General features: G+C 44.8%; 1 protein-coding gene and 2 long non-coding RNA genes across 3 annotated transcripts in view; 1 reads left to right on the plus strand and 2 right to left on the minus strand.

Moving 5' to 3' along the window:
• Positions 1–466: 466 nt before the first annotated feature.
• LOC138146017 (keratin, type I cuticular Ha8-like) lies at positions 467–7,055 on the plus strand. Its single transcript, XM_069067746.1, has 7 exons — positions 467–979; positions 1,698–1,780; positions 3,022–3,178; positions 3,613–3,774; positions 3,869–3,994; positions 4,974–5,194; positions 6,659–7,055. The coding sequence occupies exons 1-7, from the start codon at positions 485–487 to the stop codon at positions 6,792–6,794; spliced, it is 1,380 nt and encodes a 459-aa protein (XP_068923847.1). The 5' UTR covers positions 467–484; the 3' UTR covers positions 6,795–7,055.
• Positions 3,968–13,774, minus strand: part of LOC138146019 (uncharacterized) — a 44,692-nt gene continuing 34,885 nt past the window's right edge. The window contains exon 4 of the long non-coding RNA XR_011164363.1: positions 3,968–4,087. This is a non-coding gene — a long non-coding RNA (uncharacterized lncRNA). The remainder of the gene's footprint in view (positions 4,088–13,774) is intronic.
• Positions 12,054–13,683, minus strand: LOC138145796 (uncharacterized). The gene is made up of 2 exons (XR_011164322.1): positions 13,408–13,683; positions 12,054–13,084 (listed from the first exon to the last, which is right to left on the minus strand). It is a non-coding gene; the product is annotated as an uncharacterized lncRNA (long non-coding RNA).

The raw sequence follows: 13,774 nt of genomic DNA on the forward strand, positions 1-13,774 counted from the left end.
CTGGACATTTCAGAAATAGGTATTACCGGAAGGACTCTTGTTACAAGGCAAATGAGAGAAAACTTGTGCATTCCAAATGGGAGGTTTGTGCAATAACTAGCATCCGTGAGAGCTGTCCAGCACACAAGAGATCTGGAAGGGTTTTGTTCTTTGTAGAGCAATGTGAATCTTATTTAAAAAAAACGATTGTTTCACCATCACCACCCCTTGCCCTCCCCCCCCCCTACTCCCCAACACAGCTTCAGGTGAGTAAAAAGTCCTTTCATGAGGTGAGGAACTCTTCATAAACAGTAAACTCAATAACTGACTAATGGGATGATTGTTTGACAATAGACAAATCACCTGGGAAGAGAGGTCTGCAAATGAGCCAACACCCACCTGGAGCAGATATAAAAGACCTCAGAAGGAAGGAGCTCTTCAGACCGTGGCAGCTTGACCTATCCGCCTCACCTCAACCACTTCTCCAACTTGAGCAGCTGACACCATGACTTCCAACATCATCAGAACATCATCTTCCTATCCTCTGGGCAGCAAGCTTCCTGGAGCGACCAACATCTCCATCTCTTCCATTGATGTTGGTGGCAAACCTGGAGCACAGGTCAAAGCTGCCTCCATGTGCTTTTCTGCCGCGATGGCCCACAACAACCGTGTCCGAGTCGGGACGACCTCTCTGGGCCGACCCAGCCTCTGTCTGCCAAACAGCTGTCGGTCAGCCTGCCCCTTACCTGGGGCCCTCGACATCCCTGCCAGCATTGGCAACTGTGGGAATTATGGTGAAGGCTTCCTGAATGGTCATGAGAAGGAGACCATGCAGTTTCTGAATGACCGTCTGGCCAACTACCTGGAGAAGGTGCGTCAGCTGGAGCAGGAGAATGCTGAGCTGGAGACCAAGATTCAGGAATGGAGCAAGTGCCATCCTTCCTATGTGTGCCCAGATTACCAGTCCTACTTCAGGACAATTGAGGAACTACAGCAAAAGGTAACTTACGTTTTATAGGAAGGAAGGAATAAGCATTTATCAAGTGCCTGCTATGCACCAGGCACTGCGCTAAGTGAGTGCTTGACAAATATGATCACTTTTGTTCCTCTCAACAACCTTGTGAGGCAGATGCTATTATTATTCTCATTTTACAATTGAGGAACTATGGTAGACAGAGGCTAAGTGACTTGCCCAGGGTCACACAACCAATAAATGTCTGAGATGAGATTTGAACTCAGACCTTCCAATCTAGAGCCAGCTTTCTATCTACTGAGCCACATAGCTGCCTCTAGAGCACTCAATGTCCAAAATCTGGCCTAAAGGGAATGGGTTAGATGGTATAGCAAAGGCAGAGATGCCCAAAAGATAGAAGACGAAAGCACAGAGGGCTTTGAGTTAAAATGTAAGGAGGATGGCTATGTTCCTTTTGGGGAATCACACTTCCAAAAGCCTGTGTGATAGTTCCTCGATATAGTGATACTCTAGCCTCCACAGTGCTGCAAAATCACATCCAGTACAGAGGCTGATGGAAAGCTAGGGGTTTTGGAAAGAGCACCAGAGGGATGCATATTCTTATGGGAGATGTAGTTCCCAAGGGGAATATATCTATGCCCACTGCCCATACTTACATCATGCTTTGGGACATTATGGGATCAACCACAGGGAACAGGTGGTCTCCAAAGAATGCCAACTGAAATATCTCATTGTTTCCCCTCAGATTCTCTGTACCAAGGCTGAGAATAACCGGCTGGTTATACAAGTGGACAATGCCAAGTTGGCAGCTGATGACTTCAGAATCAAGTAAGTCTGGCAGGGTTGGGGCCCCCTCCTTCATGCCCTTCGTTCTCTTCAGCATACTCTTTACCACTTCAACAATCTCGTATTAGAAATATGGACTGCAATAGGGATTGGAATTGGATGGATAATTTCATTTCTACAGGAAAATTCCAAGGTCAGCAAAGTCCTTCTACCATTGCAGATTTCAGGTTTGTACCTTGTCTGCAACTTTGTAGTCTTAGGGAGTTTTATGGGCTATTGAGAGGTTAAGTGACTTGCCCAAGATTGCACAGGCAGAATGGGTAAGAGATGGTACTTAAACCCAGGGATTTCTCGTTTGGAGGCCACCCACCCCTCTCTCCTCTTTACCAGGCTAATTCTGATATTGGAGGTGGAGTTTTCAAATGAAGGGCCAGCAGAAAGCCTTGAGTCAAGCAGATGTGTGATCTAAGTTGCTTACATGCTGGTTGATTTTTCTGAGTTAGAAGGCACATGCCAGTTTGTGTGAGTTTTTTCAGAAATGGTTATGTCATTAGGATAGGGTACTTTTGGTACCTTGGCACTGATGGCTTGACCCTGGCCAAGTGTGTCCTGGAGGCCCAGTTTAAGTCACTGAAGGTGTGGAAACTCCCTCCACCGATGCATATTGGTCATTCATCAGGAACTTAGAGTCTGAGAGAGTAAGCTGGGGGCACTGAGAAGTTAAATGAATTTTCCCTGGTCATACTATGAATAGGGGTCAGTGGTAGGACTGGAACCCAGGCCTTCCTGACTCTAAGGCCTGTTTTTCTATTCATGATATCATACTTATGCATGTATGTGTGCTTATTAGTGAGGCAGAATCAGATCATTTTAGAAATAAAGGGAGCAGGTTTAGTTTCTGAATTAAAAAAGGAATCTAAGGCCCACTGGTTCCCAGTAGAAACAAGTAGGGTGAGAGAGAACTCACCACTGGAATCCCGCGGTGTCATGGGAAAGAAAAGAGGAAAACGTGAAAAAAAGCTATTTCCACACCTTAGAAAAGTGAAGCACATCCAAGATTCATTTAAATTCAATAAACGTTTATTAAGTACCAACACAGGGCATGGCTTTTCAGGAAAGCACGGCGAGAGGAATACAAAGATAAAGTAAGACATTGGTCTTGTCCTCAAGAAGCGTCCAGTCTAGTGGGTTAAGGACCTTCACTTCCAGCAGGTTCCAGTCTGGTCTTGTCTCTGTTTATCCTTTGCTTGCTCCTTTCCACCTTCCCTCTCCTCTCTTTCAAGGCATGAAAGCGAATTGTCCCTGCGCAAGCTGGTGGAGGCTGACATGTGCGGCATGCACAAGCTCATGGATGGCTTGACCCTGGCCAAATGTGACCTGGAGGCCCAGGTCGAGTCGCTGAAGGAAGAGCAGTTGTCTCTCAAGAGCAACCATGAGCAGGTTTGGTCATACCCACAAGCCATGAGCAGAAAAAGGGGTCAGGCTTGAGAGTGGGGAGGGAAGGTGTGTGTGGGAGAATCCTAGAGGCAGAGAGCTCTGGTTCTCACAGAAAGGCTCAGCAGGACCAAAGTCTTGCCTGACTCTTTGGAACTCTGCTCTCAGTGCAACTTCTTACAGCTTTTTAAACATGTTGGATAACTGGGTGAGAAGAGATCTCGTGAGTTTGTGCCAATTCTGATTGTAACTGATCCTATAGTTCTAACTCAAACCTTAGAATGTATCTCAGCAGGTTCTTTTATCATGGATGCCAGGTGAGGGCTCTTCAGTCCCAGGGAGATTTTCTCTCTTCCATACTACCCTGAGGGGGCAAGGGAGGCTGCTACAAAGAGAATGACCTTTCTTACACTGGACATCCTGCTCTTCTGTCTCTCTAGGAAGTCCACAACCTGCAATGCCAGCTGGGAGACAAGCTGCGCATTGAGCTGGACACAGCCCCCCCTGTAGACCTCAACCGGGTTCTGGGTGAGATGAGGTGCCAATATGAGGCCATGGTGGAGACCAACCGGAATGATGTGGAGCAGTGGTTCTTGGCTCAGGTGCGGGCAGTGGGGCTCAGTGTTGGGAGGTGGCTGCTGGCTTCTGCAGGGTCCTTGTAACTGACTCTGTGCTTGTGTCTGCACTGTCTTTCAGAGCGAAGGCATCAATCTGCAGGCAATGTCTTGTTCAGAGGAGATACAGTGCTGCCAATCTGAGCTCCTGGAGCTAAGATGTGCTGCAAACGCTCTGGAAATTGAACGAGAAGCTCAGCACAAACTGGTGAGTCTCCTCCTCCAGTCTTTGCACTCTTCCAATCTGATTTTCTTTTGTTTTCAGTCTAAATTCCCTCCTTCTTCCTGCCTCCTTCCTTACCTATTTAGAAGTCAAGAAAGAAATGTGCCAAAAAAATATTACAAATGTTTATAGACATGCAAAAGCATTCAGCACCCTTCCAACACATCTGATGCTTCAGTAACCCTCCAATCTCCCTACATGTGAAGAAGGCCTTTTTCCTTCCATCGAGATGGAAATGTTCGACATATACCCCTGAACGAATTATAGGGCGGTGGGCTTATGGAAGGGAACTCATAGGCCATCTAATCCAACCCCCTTATTTTATAGATGGAGGGCCTAAGGTCTAGAGAGATAAAGGTTCTTGTCCAAGGTCCCACAGGTCATTGTAACAGATGGAGCTGGGATTAGAACCAGGTCTTCTGACTCCATATGCATTGCCCTTGCATTGCACCACATTGCCTATCTCCTCAGATTCCATATCCATCATTCTTTTCCTTGCATCCTAGTCCCTCCAGTCATGACAGACTGAGTTCTGGTGGATTCCTTGTCACATTTAGTGCCAAGTCAGGTAAATATCTCCTCTTTACCACCAGCCACTGTTTCTGCATGTGAAGAAGTGAAACTCATATTAAGAGGGGTTTTGGTAGTATGGGCAGAGTTATACTCAGATGTCCATAGCTCTTTAGATCTTTGGAGATGATCTTGTTTGTCCTCAATTTTCTAGATTTAAATTACATTTTTTATCAAGCTGGAGGAATTTCTGAATGTGTTAGGTCATGAACAATTCAATTCAGTTTCATTCAATTCAATAACTATTTAAATCTTTTCTATATGCCAGGCCCTGTGTACTACCAGAGAGTGTTGCCTTGATAGTCTGGCTCTGGGCATTGTCTCTTTTGGGTTTCTGAGGAGTTGTTTTTCTAGGAGCACTGTTCCATAATTGTCTTGGTGCTTCTCATTTCAGAAAGACTGTTTGGAAAACTCCTTGTGTGAATCTGAGGCCCGCTACAGCACTGAGCTGGCCCAGATGCAGTACCTGATCGGCAATGTGGAGGAGCAGCTGGCTGAGATCCGGGCTGACCTAGAACGCCAGAACAATGAGTACCAGGTGCTTCTAGATGTCAAAGCTCGGCTGGAGTGTGAAATCTCCACCTACCGAAATCTTTTGGAGAGTGAAGACTGCAAGTAAGTGGGGTGCTGGCACTTCCCCGCAAGGGCATGTGCACCAAGTTCTAAACAGAAGGCTTTCGGATGGGAAGCTCATTGATCTGCTTTGTCTATGTTTATTCCATGAATCCATGGGAGCAAAGACTGCATTATGGATTAAATTGATAAAAAAGGCCCCTCAGGTCAAATAAGGGCATTTGTTTGCCAGATCCTGAAGGAAAATGGGTTCACGTAGAGACAAGTGGGAAAAGAGATGGATGAGATTTATTCCCGACTTTCAAGACTGAATGTGTTCTGTAGCCTGGGGGGCACTTGCTTTTCACCCCCTTCTACTTCTCCTTGTCAATGTGTATCTGCCAGCAAAGGAGTGGATTCTCAGAAAGTGAGCTCTTGTTTGAATGCTTTGGTTCTTGCTAGTTGACCTGTATGTGATGGCTTTTTCTTAGCATCATGGATTTAGGGTTAGAAGGGACCTTAGAGGCTTGTTTTATAGATGCATATAGATTTGATCCCTTATTTTATAAACGAAGAACGTGAGACTCAGAAGGAGTAACTTGGCCATACAGCTAGTGTCTGAGGCAGCATTTGAACTTGGATCCTTCTGAGTCTGAGTCCAGTACCCCATGGATTTCATTCAATTCAACAAACATTTATTAAATACTGACTACAGGTTAGGCACTGTTTCAGGTGCCAAGAGAACAAAGACAGAATGGAAAGCAGTCTCTGACCCCAGGGAGCTTATGTTCTACTGGGGAAAACCAAAACACGTAACAGAAATAAATACAGATAAGAAATAACTGAGAGGCAACATGTACAATGGTTAGAATATTGGGTTTAGAGTCAGGAAGGGCTGTATTCAAGGTCTACTTCTGACGCTTAGAAACTATGTGACCCTGGGCAAGTCACTTAACCTATCTCAGCCTCAGTTTCTTTTCTTCTTGTAAAATGAGTGGGTTATATGAGAAGGCACTTAATGCCTCTTCTAGCTCCAAATCAACGATCCTGAAAAATGCAGAGTAATCTGTGGAGAAATCAAGGAAGGCCCTTAAGAGGTAGCATTTGAAATAAGCCTTGAAAGGAAGTAGGGATTCCAAGTCAAGTCAAGTCAACACATATTTATGAAGCACTTATGTGCCAGTACTGTGCTAAGCTCTGGAAATTCACTTACAAGCAGAAAGGTGCTAAAGTGTGGAGGTGAGGAGAGAAAGCATTCTAAGCATGGGGGACAGCCTGGACAAAGGTCTGGGGACAGGAGGTAGATCCTTCTCTACAAGGCCACTTGGGTTGTATGAGAGAATGTGTGTGTGTGTGTGTGTGTGTATGGGTGTGGTAGTGGTGGGGAATAAGGCAAAATCAGGCTAAAAAGAGGTTGGAACCAGATTGTGATGGCCTTTCAATGTCACGAGCTTTTTCATACAGATTCCTAGGATGTTCTTTTCTCTCCTCAATTTAACCTTGCCTGGATGGACTTATCCCCTTCAGGCTTCCTTGCAATCCATGTGCGACACCTGCCTCCTGTGTGCCCCCACCCTGTGGTCCTCGTCCCAGCTGCTGTCCCCGAACAACCTGTGGCCCTACTCGCCCAGCCTGTGGCTCCAACCTGTCTGGTCGATTCTGAGCCCCCAGTGCAGAGGTCAAAGGCCAGAAGCCTCCTGGTCAGAGCTGCCTTCATCTAGCTTTCCTGAATTTACTTTAAGAGTGCCCAGACTCTTCTGCATCTCATGAAGAAGACCAAGGTGGCAGCTGAGAAGAGGCCCAAATGCTTCACCTGCTGGGAAAAATCTGCATTGTACTGCCATTTCAGTTACTGCTTTTGGGGGGATGATTCTTGGGGGATGTTGAATCTTCTTTACTTCCTCAATTCTTTTGAGATGCAGTCTTTATCTTACAAATAAACTTGATTTCTGCAACATATAATGTTTCACTGTGTCTTTTTAAATTTTTTATTTCATTTTATTTTTTCTCTCTTTTATTTTTTAGTTTACATCATTCATTTCCACAAGATTTTGAGTTACAAATTTTCTCCCCAATTTTCCCTACCCACCACCCCAAAACAGCATTCCCACTGAATATCCCCTTCCCCAATTTGCTCTCTCCTATATCTTCCCCCACTCCGCCTTCAACTTTCCAGTAGGGCTCAGTGGATTTCTATGCCCTAGTGCCTTTATATCTCATTTCCCAGTTACATGTACAATATTAATAATAATACATATATATTTTTAAACATTTGATGTTAAAACTTTGGATTACAGATTCTTTCCCTTCCTCCCTTGTCACGCACCTTCACTGGGAAGATAAGCAATTCAATATAGCTTGTACATAAGTAGCTATGCAAAACATTTCCAAAGTGGATATATTGTGGATTACTGACTATATTTCCCTCTATCCTATCCCACCCCCACTTGTTCTAGTCTCTACTTTGATCCTTTCCCCTTTCAAAAGTGGGTGCTTCCAACTTCCCTCCCCCAAGCCTGTCCCCCCCTCCACCATCCCCCCTCTCCCCTCTTCTATCCCATAGTTTGAGATACCCTATTTAGTGTGTATGTCATTCCCTCCCCAAAACAAATTCAATGAGAACAAGATTGACTCGTTCCCCTTAGCCTTTCTGTTCTTCCCCTCCATAGCAACAATTCTCCCTTGCCTCTTCCATATGAGACAATTTATCCCATTCTGTCTCTTCCCATCTCCTCTCATTATATTCCTCTCTCTTACCTCTTAACTTCACCTTTTAAGGATCATCCCTTCCTATTCAATTGGTCCTGTGCCCTCTGTCTATGCATACCTGTAGACATATATATGCACACACTCCCATATGTATTCATAAGCCCATATACCCTCCTATATAGACATATATGTATGTATACATATACACACATACATATCTATAAATATATACATACACACATACATACATTTCTATTCCCTTCAACTATTCTCACACTGAGAAAAGTTTCATAAGCTAAATTATTGTTTTTCCATTTAGGAGTATAAATAGCTCAACTTTGATAAGTTCCCCATGATCTCCTTTCCCTGTCCACCCTCTCAAACTTCTCCTGCTTCCTGTATCTGAATGTCAAATTTTCTATTCAATTCTGGTTCCTTCATCAAGAACACTTGAAAATCCTCCACTCTTGGGGTGGCTACGTGGTGCAGTGAGTAGAGTGCTGGCCCCAGAGTCAGGAGGACCTGAGTTCGAATTTGGCCTCAGACACTTAACACACACACACACACACACACACACACACACACACAAACCTAGCCGTGTGACCTTGGGCAAGTTACTTAACCCCAATTGCCCTCTAAAAAAAAAAGAAAAGGAAAATCCTCCACTCCACCAAATGACCACAACCCCGGAACATCACACTCAGCTTTGCTGGGTAGGTAACTTCTGGCCCTAATCCCAGCTCCCTTGACCTCCTGACATCACACTCCAAGCCCACCGATTTCTCAATATAGAAGCTGCCAGGTCTTGAGCCATCCTGATTATGCCCCCACAACACTGGAAGTGTTTATTCCTAGCTGCTTGCAACATCCTCTCCCTGATCTGGGAACTCTGGAATCCGGCCACAACATTCCCAGGAACTTTCCCCTTGGGATCCCCCTCAGTAGGTGATTGGTGGACTCCCCCAACCCCTACCTTGTCCTCCAGTTCCAAAACACCAGGGCAACTTTCCTTGAGAACCTCCTGAAGGATGATCCCCAGGCTCCCTCCCTGATCATGGCCTTCAGATAGTCCAACAATTTCCAAACCATCTCTCCTGGATCCACCCTCCAGGTCAGTGGTTTTTCCAGTGAGATACCTCACACTTCCTCCCACTCTTCCACATATTTGGACCTGTTCAACAGTATCTCAATTTCACAGAAAGTCACCAGCTTCCACCTGCTCTGATCCAATTCTGAAGGAAGGACTCTTCTCAGTGACCCCTTGAGACCCCCTTTCCATCTGGCAAATTTGGCTTTTTAAGGCATTCTTCTCCTCATTGCCTTTTTGAGCCTCTTTTGCCATCTGAGTTAGTCTATTTTTTTAAGGTGTTATTTTCTTCAGTCAGATTGTTGACTCTCATTTAATAATTTTCTTGCATTGTTCTTATTTCTCTTCCCAATTTTTGCTCCATTTCTCTTATTTGATTTTCAAAATCCTTCTTAAGGTCCTCTATGGACTCTAATGAGCTCATATTTTTCTTGGAAGCTTTTGGTGCAGGAGTTCTGACTTTGCTGTCTTCCTCCTGTTCTATGCTTTGATCCTTTTTGTCCCCAAAATAGGAGTGTAAAGTTGGGTTGCTCTGTTTGCTTTGCTTCCTTTTCCTGCTCATGTTGTCACTCAATTACTTGACTTTTGGGCTTTTTGCCACAGTAGAACTCTGCTACCAGAAACAGGAGCTTTATCCCAAATGCTGGGGTTTTCTCAGCTGCCGAAGGTATTAGTTGAGTGCCCTCTCTGAAGCCTCCACACACTCTGGCAAGCTGGTGGCACACCCCAGGACTTCCCCCCTAGACAGCAATCCAGATCCAAGCAGGTTAAAGCAAGAGCGATTAGCCTTCAGACTGGTCACTTGGTCCCCCTACAATCTGCAGACCAGGAGCTGAAGCTGCCACGTGGTGGTGGCTATATGGCCGCTGCACCTCAGCCACTTCTCACCCTGGGGGGCAAAGACCACATCACAGTCCAAATTCCCAGGTCCCAAAGACCACACTGCACTGACCTCTCACTTTGTCCTTTGCATCTATGGGTTGATAATTCTTGAAACCACCACAGCTGCTGGTGATTTGAAGTCCCTCCAGCCAGTGGCTGGTCAGGCTGCCCTGGGGCTAAGACCTCTGGCTAAAGTGGTTCTGGGGTCATCTCCTAGAGTGCTGCGCTGGCCACTTGCTGAGTTGTCCTCAGCAGGAGGTTAGCTTCTCTGTGTCATTTTGTGGTTTCTGTGGCCCCAAAGTTTGTCTAGGGTCATTTTTTACATTAATTGGGAGAGGTGGGAGCTGGAGTTGCGGTAGAAGTCCTGTTTCTAATCTGCCATCTTGACTCTGCCCCCCATCATGTATAATCATAGCAGTGGATCTTTCTTTAAGTTAGCGTTGTCTCACTGTGTGTCTTTTGAAAATGTGTAGTAGTTAAGTCACGGCTAAGTATCCTGTTAGGTACTGAAGTCCCTAGGTGACACTGAATACCTCTAGATGCCAATAATCAATGTGCTGTAGGAGAAAGAACTTGAGACTCAGGGTCTGGATAGACCTGGGTTTAATTCCTAGATTCAACACTTACTAAATGCAGACAAATCACTTAGTTATTGCTCTGAACCTCAGTTTTCCTTAGCTGTAAATTGGGGATAAAGTAATATCTTTTCTCCCTATGTCATAGAGCTGTGGTGGGTTTAGTATTTGTAAAGAGATAGGTACTGGATCTGTTATTTTAGTGGTGTAAGGAGTCCATTGTGGGTGAAGAAATTCCATCTAGCAATTCTCTGCAATTGGAGTCTTTTGTAGAGGTTTGCCTGGAAAAGTAGCTGACCTAGGGTGAGGTGACCCAAAGTAGCATGTGTCAGAGACAGTCCTTGAACCCAGATTTTCCTGGCTCTGGGCCCAGCTTTCTATTTACCATGCCATGACACATCAAATGCCCATAGATGCAAAATTCTCAGTGTTTGTAAAAGCTCTGCAAAAAATAGATTATTATACTCTATAGTGATATAGCGTGGCATGAGTGGAATCAGGAAGATATGGGTTCAAATGCTCCCTCTGGCATATACATACTGGCTATGTGAACCCGGGCAAATCACTTGTGCTCTCAGAGTCTCAGATAACTTTCTAAAGTTAGCTTCCTTATAATTGAGGAAAAGAGCTTCCATGCTGGAGAGATTTACTTTGTGGAACAAATGATATATTCAACTGAAAATAATTTTTTTCCATATTTCACAGTACCAGCAGGTACTCCTGCTAAAATATAGAATATGGAAATACTAGCAGATGGAGAAAATGTCATAATCATGCAGGTAGAGGAATCAGTGTCTTCATGCTTTTAAGAGAGGGCTCTTCCCTGACAAAGCCTGGTAACTTTTGCTTGATTAATATAAAGCAATAATTAACGTTCTTTAAGCTGTTCAGGGACAGGTAGGTGGTGCAGTGAATAGAGCACCAGCCCTGGAATCAGGAGGACCCGAGTTAAAATCTGGCCTCAGACAGACACTTGACACACTTACTAGCTGGGTGACCTTGGCCAGTCACTTAACCCAACTGCCTTACCTCCCCCCCTCAAAAAAAATGTTCGGCGCACTTTGTGAACCCTGTCTTTATGTAGGAGGCTACCTATTTAGTACTAACCTTCTGCACTTTACGAAAACAAACCTAAAATTGAGTTGTGCTTGGATCTTATGGACTGTGGTTCCCCTGTTTTGTTCTGAATATTCATGCTTTTCTTCCTTTTGCTGTCACTTTGTCTAAGCACTGAGGTACCTCCAAAGTTCCTCTTTATAACTTTGGAAATGAAATTTTGACATCATCTTCCCCGTAACAGCAAGGACAGCTCTGACTGATACTAGTGATTTGTCCAAACTTCTATTTTGGACACAAGGTTTTCTTATTACTTGCTCTTGGTCCTTATTTCCAAAACATGCAGCTCTTTCCAAAACCTGGGGTCCCCATAGAGTATAACATGATAAGACAGTTATTTAACTTAGATAAATAAAGGATTTATTCTGCACTTGTGCCCTGTGTTAAGTAATACAAATACCAACAAACAGAAAGCTAGTCCTGGCCCTCAGGGAGCTTACTTTTTTTTTTGGTAAGAGGGAGAGTGTAGCAGCAAGCACCCCAAGCGCGTCCTCAGGGTTTGCCGCCCATACAGGTTCTTGGATCTGCTTTGTTAAAGGAAAGCAACTCAAAATGGGTTAAACAAGTTTACTTTAATCAGTCAGACATATATCGTTTACCTTGTTCAGGGGAAAAAGGTCAGCACCCCAAACTTCAAAATATACAGACAGAATTATCAAGACATTAACAGATCAAGTAGACAGCTTTCCAAACTGTCCAACCATTACATACATACCCAGTCAACATCTGCGTTTCCAAATCTGGGTTTTTCAAAGCCGGGGGACTCTCAACAACGGCTTCCCAGAATTCAGATCAAATCACAGAACACTTCTCAAAGTGAGTCCCAAAACAAAGCTACACATCAGGGCTTATATAGCCTTCTCCTGGCTCAGAGAATGTAACAACCTTATTGACTCACTGGCCAATCAAGAAGTATCTACTGAAAAACAAGCCTCCCACCCCAGGCTTCAGGTGCACTTTAGCCTAGGGGTAGGGAAGATCTTTAAAATTTACATTCACATTACATTCGGCCCCAAGATCTTTCATGCCCATAGCATAGACAATTTACTTTTTAATTAGCACTAAACATCTCTTAGGTCACATTTTCAAGGTACAGAAGTAAAGTTAGCAAAGTGGCCACTGGGCCTTAAACAAATACAAAGTACATATTCAGTTCAAAACAAGAGTTCAAATAAAGTTGGGGGGGGGGCAGTGTCCTTCTCCTCACACAGCTCCAGCCCCTGCTTCCAAGTACAGAGAGGGGGCTGGGCAACAAAACCAACAAGGTGGGGTCCTTGGGGGTCCAAGGCACTTCAGCCCACCCACCATAGTTACAAGTCCATCCTCCCCCTGGGTCCCAAACTGTGGGGTGCAGCCAGAAAACACATTCAGTGCCCCTGCTTTGCTGCTCAGTTCTTATCTTTTCCTGTGGCTGAATTCCGAACTCCTGGGATCCTTCTCCTCCCACAGGCGGCAGCCGCTCCTGGCTTCTGCCCAGGTCCCGATGCAGGCAGCTCACCATTCCTGCTCTCAGCTCAGCGAAGTCTGCATGTAGGCAATTCTTCTCTCCTGGTCCATGGCTCCACAGAGTCACAGCTACCACAACTGGGAAACAAACAATTATCCCAGCCCCCATACTTTCCTTTTACTCGGCAGATCCTGTTCGTGACGCAATTTTGTAGCAGCAAGCACCCCAAGAGCGTCCTCAGGGTTTGCCGCCCATACAGGTTCTTGGATCTGCTTTGTTAAAGGAAAGCAACTCAAAATGGGTTAAACAAGCTTACTTTAATCAGTCAGACATATATCGTTTACCTTGTTCAGGGGAAAAAGGTCAGCACCCCAAACTTCAAAATATACAGACAGAATTATCAAGACATTAACAGATCAAGTAGACAGCTTTCCAAACTGTCCAACCATTACATACATACCCAGTCAACATCTGCGTTTCCAAATCTGGGTTTTTCAAAGCCGGGGGACTCTCAACAACGGCTTCCCAGAATTCAGATCAAATCACAGAACACTTCTCAAAGTGAGTCCCAAAACAAAGTTACACATCAGGGGTTATATAGCCTTCTCCTGGCTTAGAGAATGTAACAACCTTATTGACTCACTGGCCAATCAAGAAGTATCTACTGAAAAACAGGCCTCCCACCCCAGGCTTCAGGTGCACTTTAGCCTAGGGGTAGGGAAGATCTTTAAAATTTACATTTGCATTACAGAGAGACAAAACATTAATGGGAGCCAAAATGAAAGATGGAATGGGATATTGGTTTCTGAACTGGGAAAGGGTTTCTT

Source organism: Petaurus breviceps, unplaced genomic scaffold, assembly GCF_028583685.1.
Source record: "Petaurus breviceps papuanus isolate PSGF00001 unplaced genomic scaffold, PetGlider_PUasm1.0 90750, whole genome shotgun sequence".
NCBI classification, from domain to species: domain Eukaryota; kingdom Metazoa; phylum Chordata; class Mammalia; order Diprotodontia; family Petauridae; genus Petaurus; species Petaurus breviceps.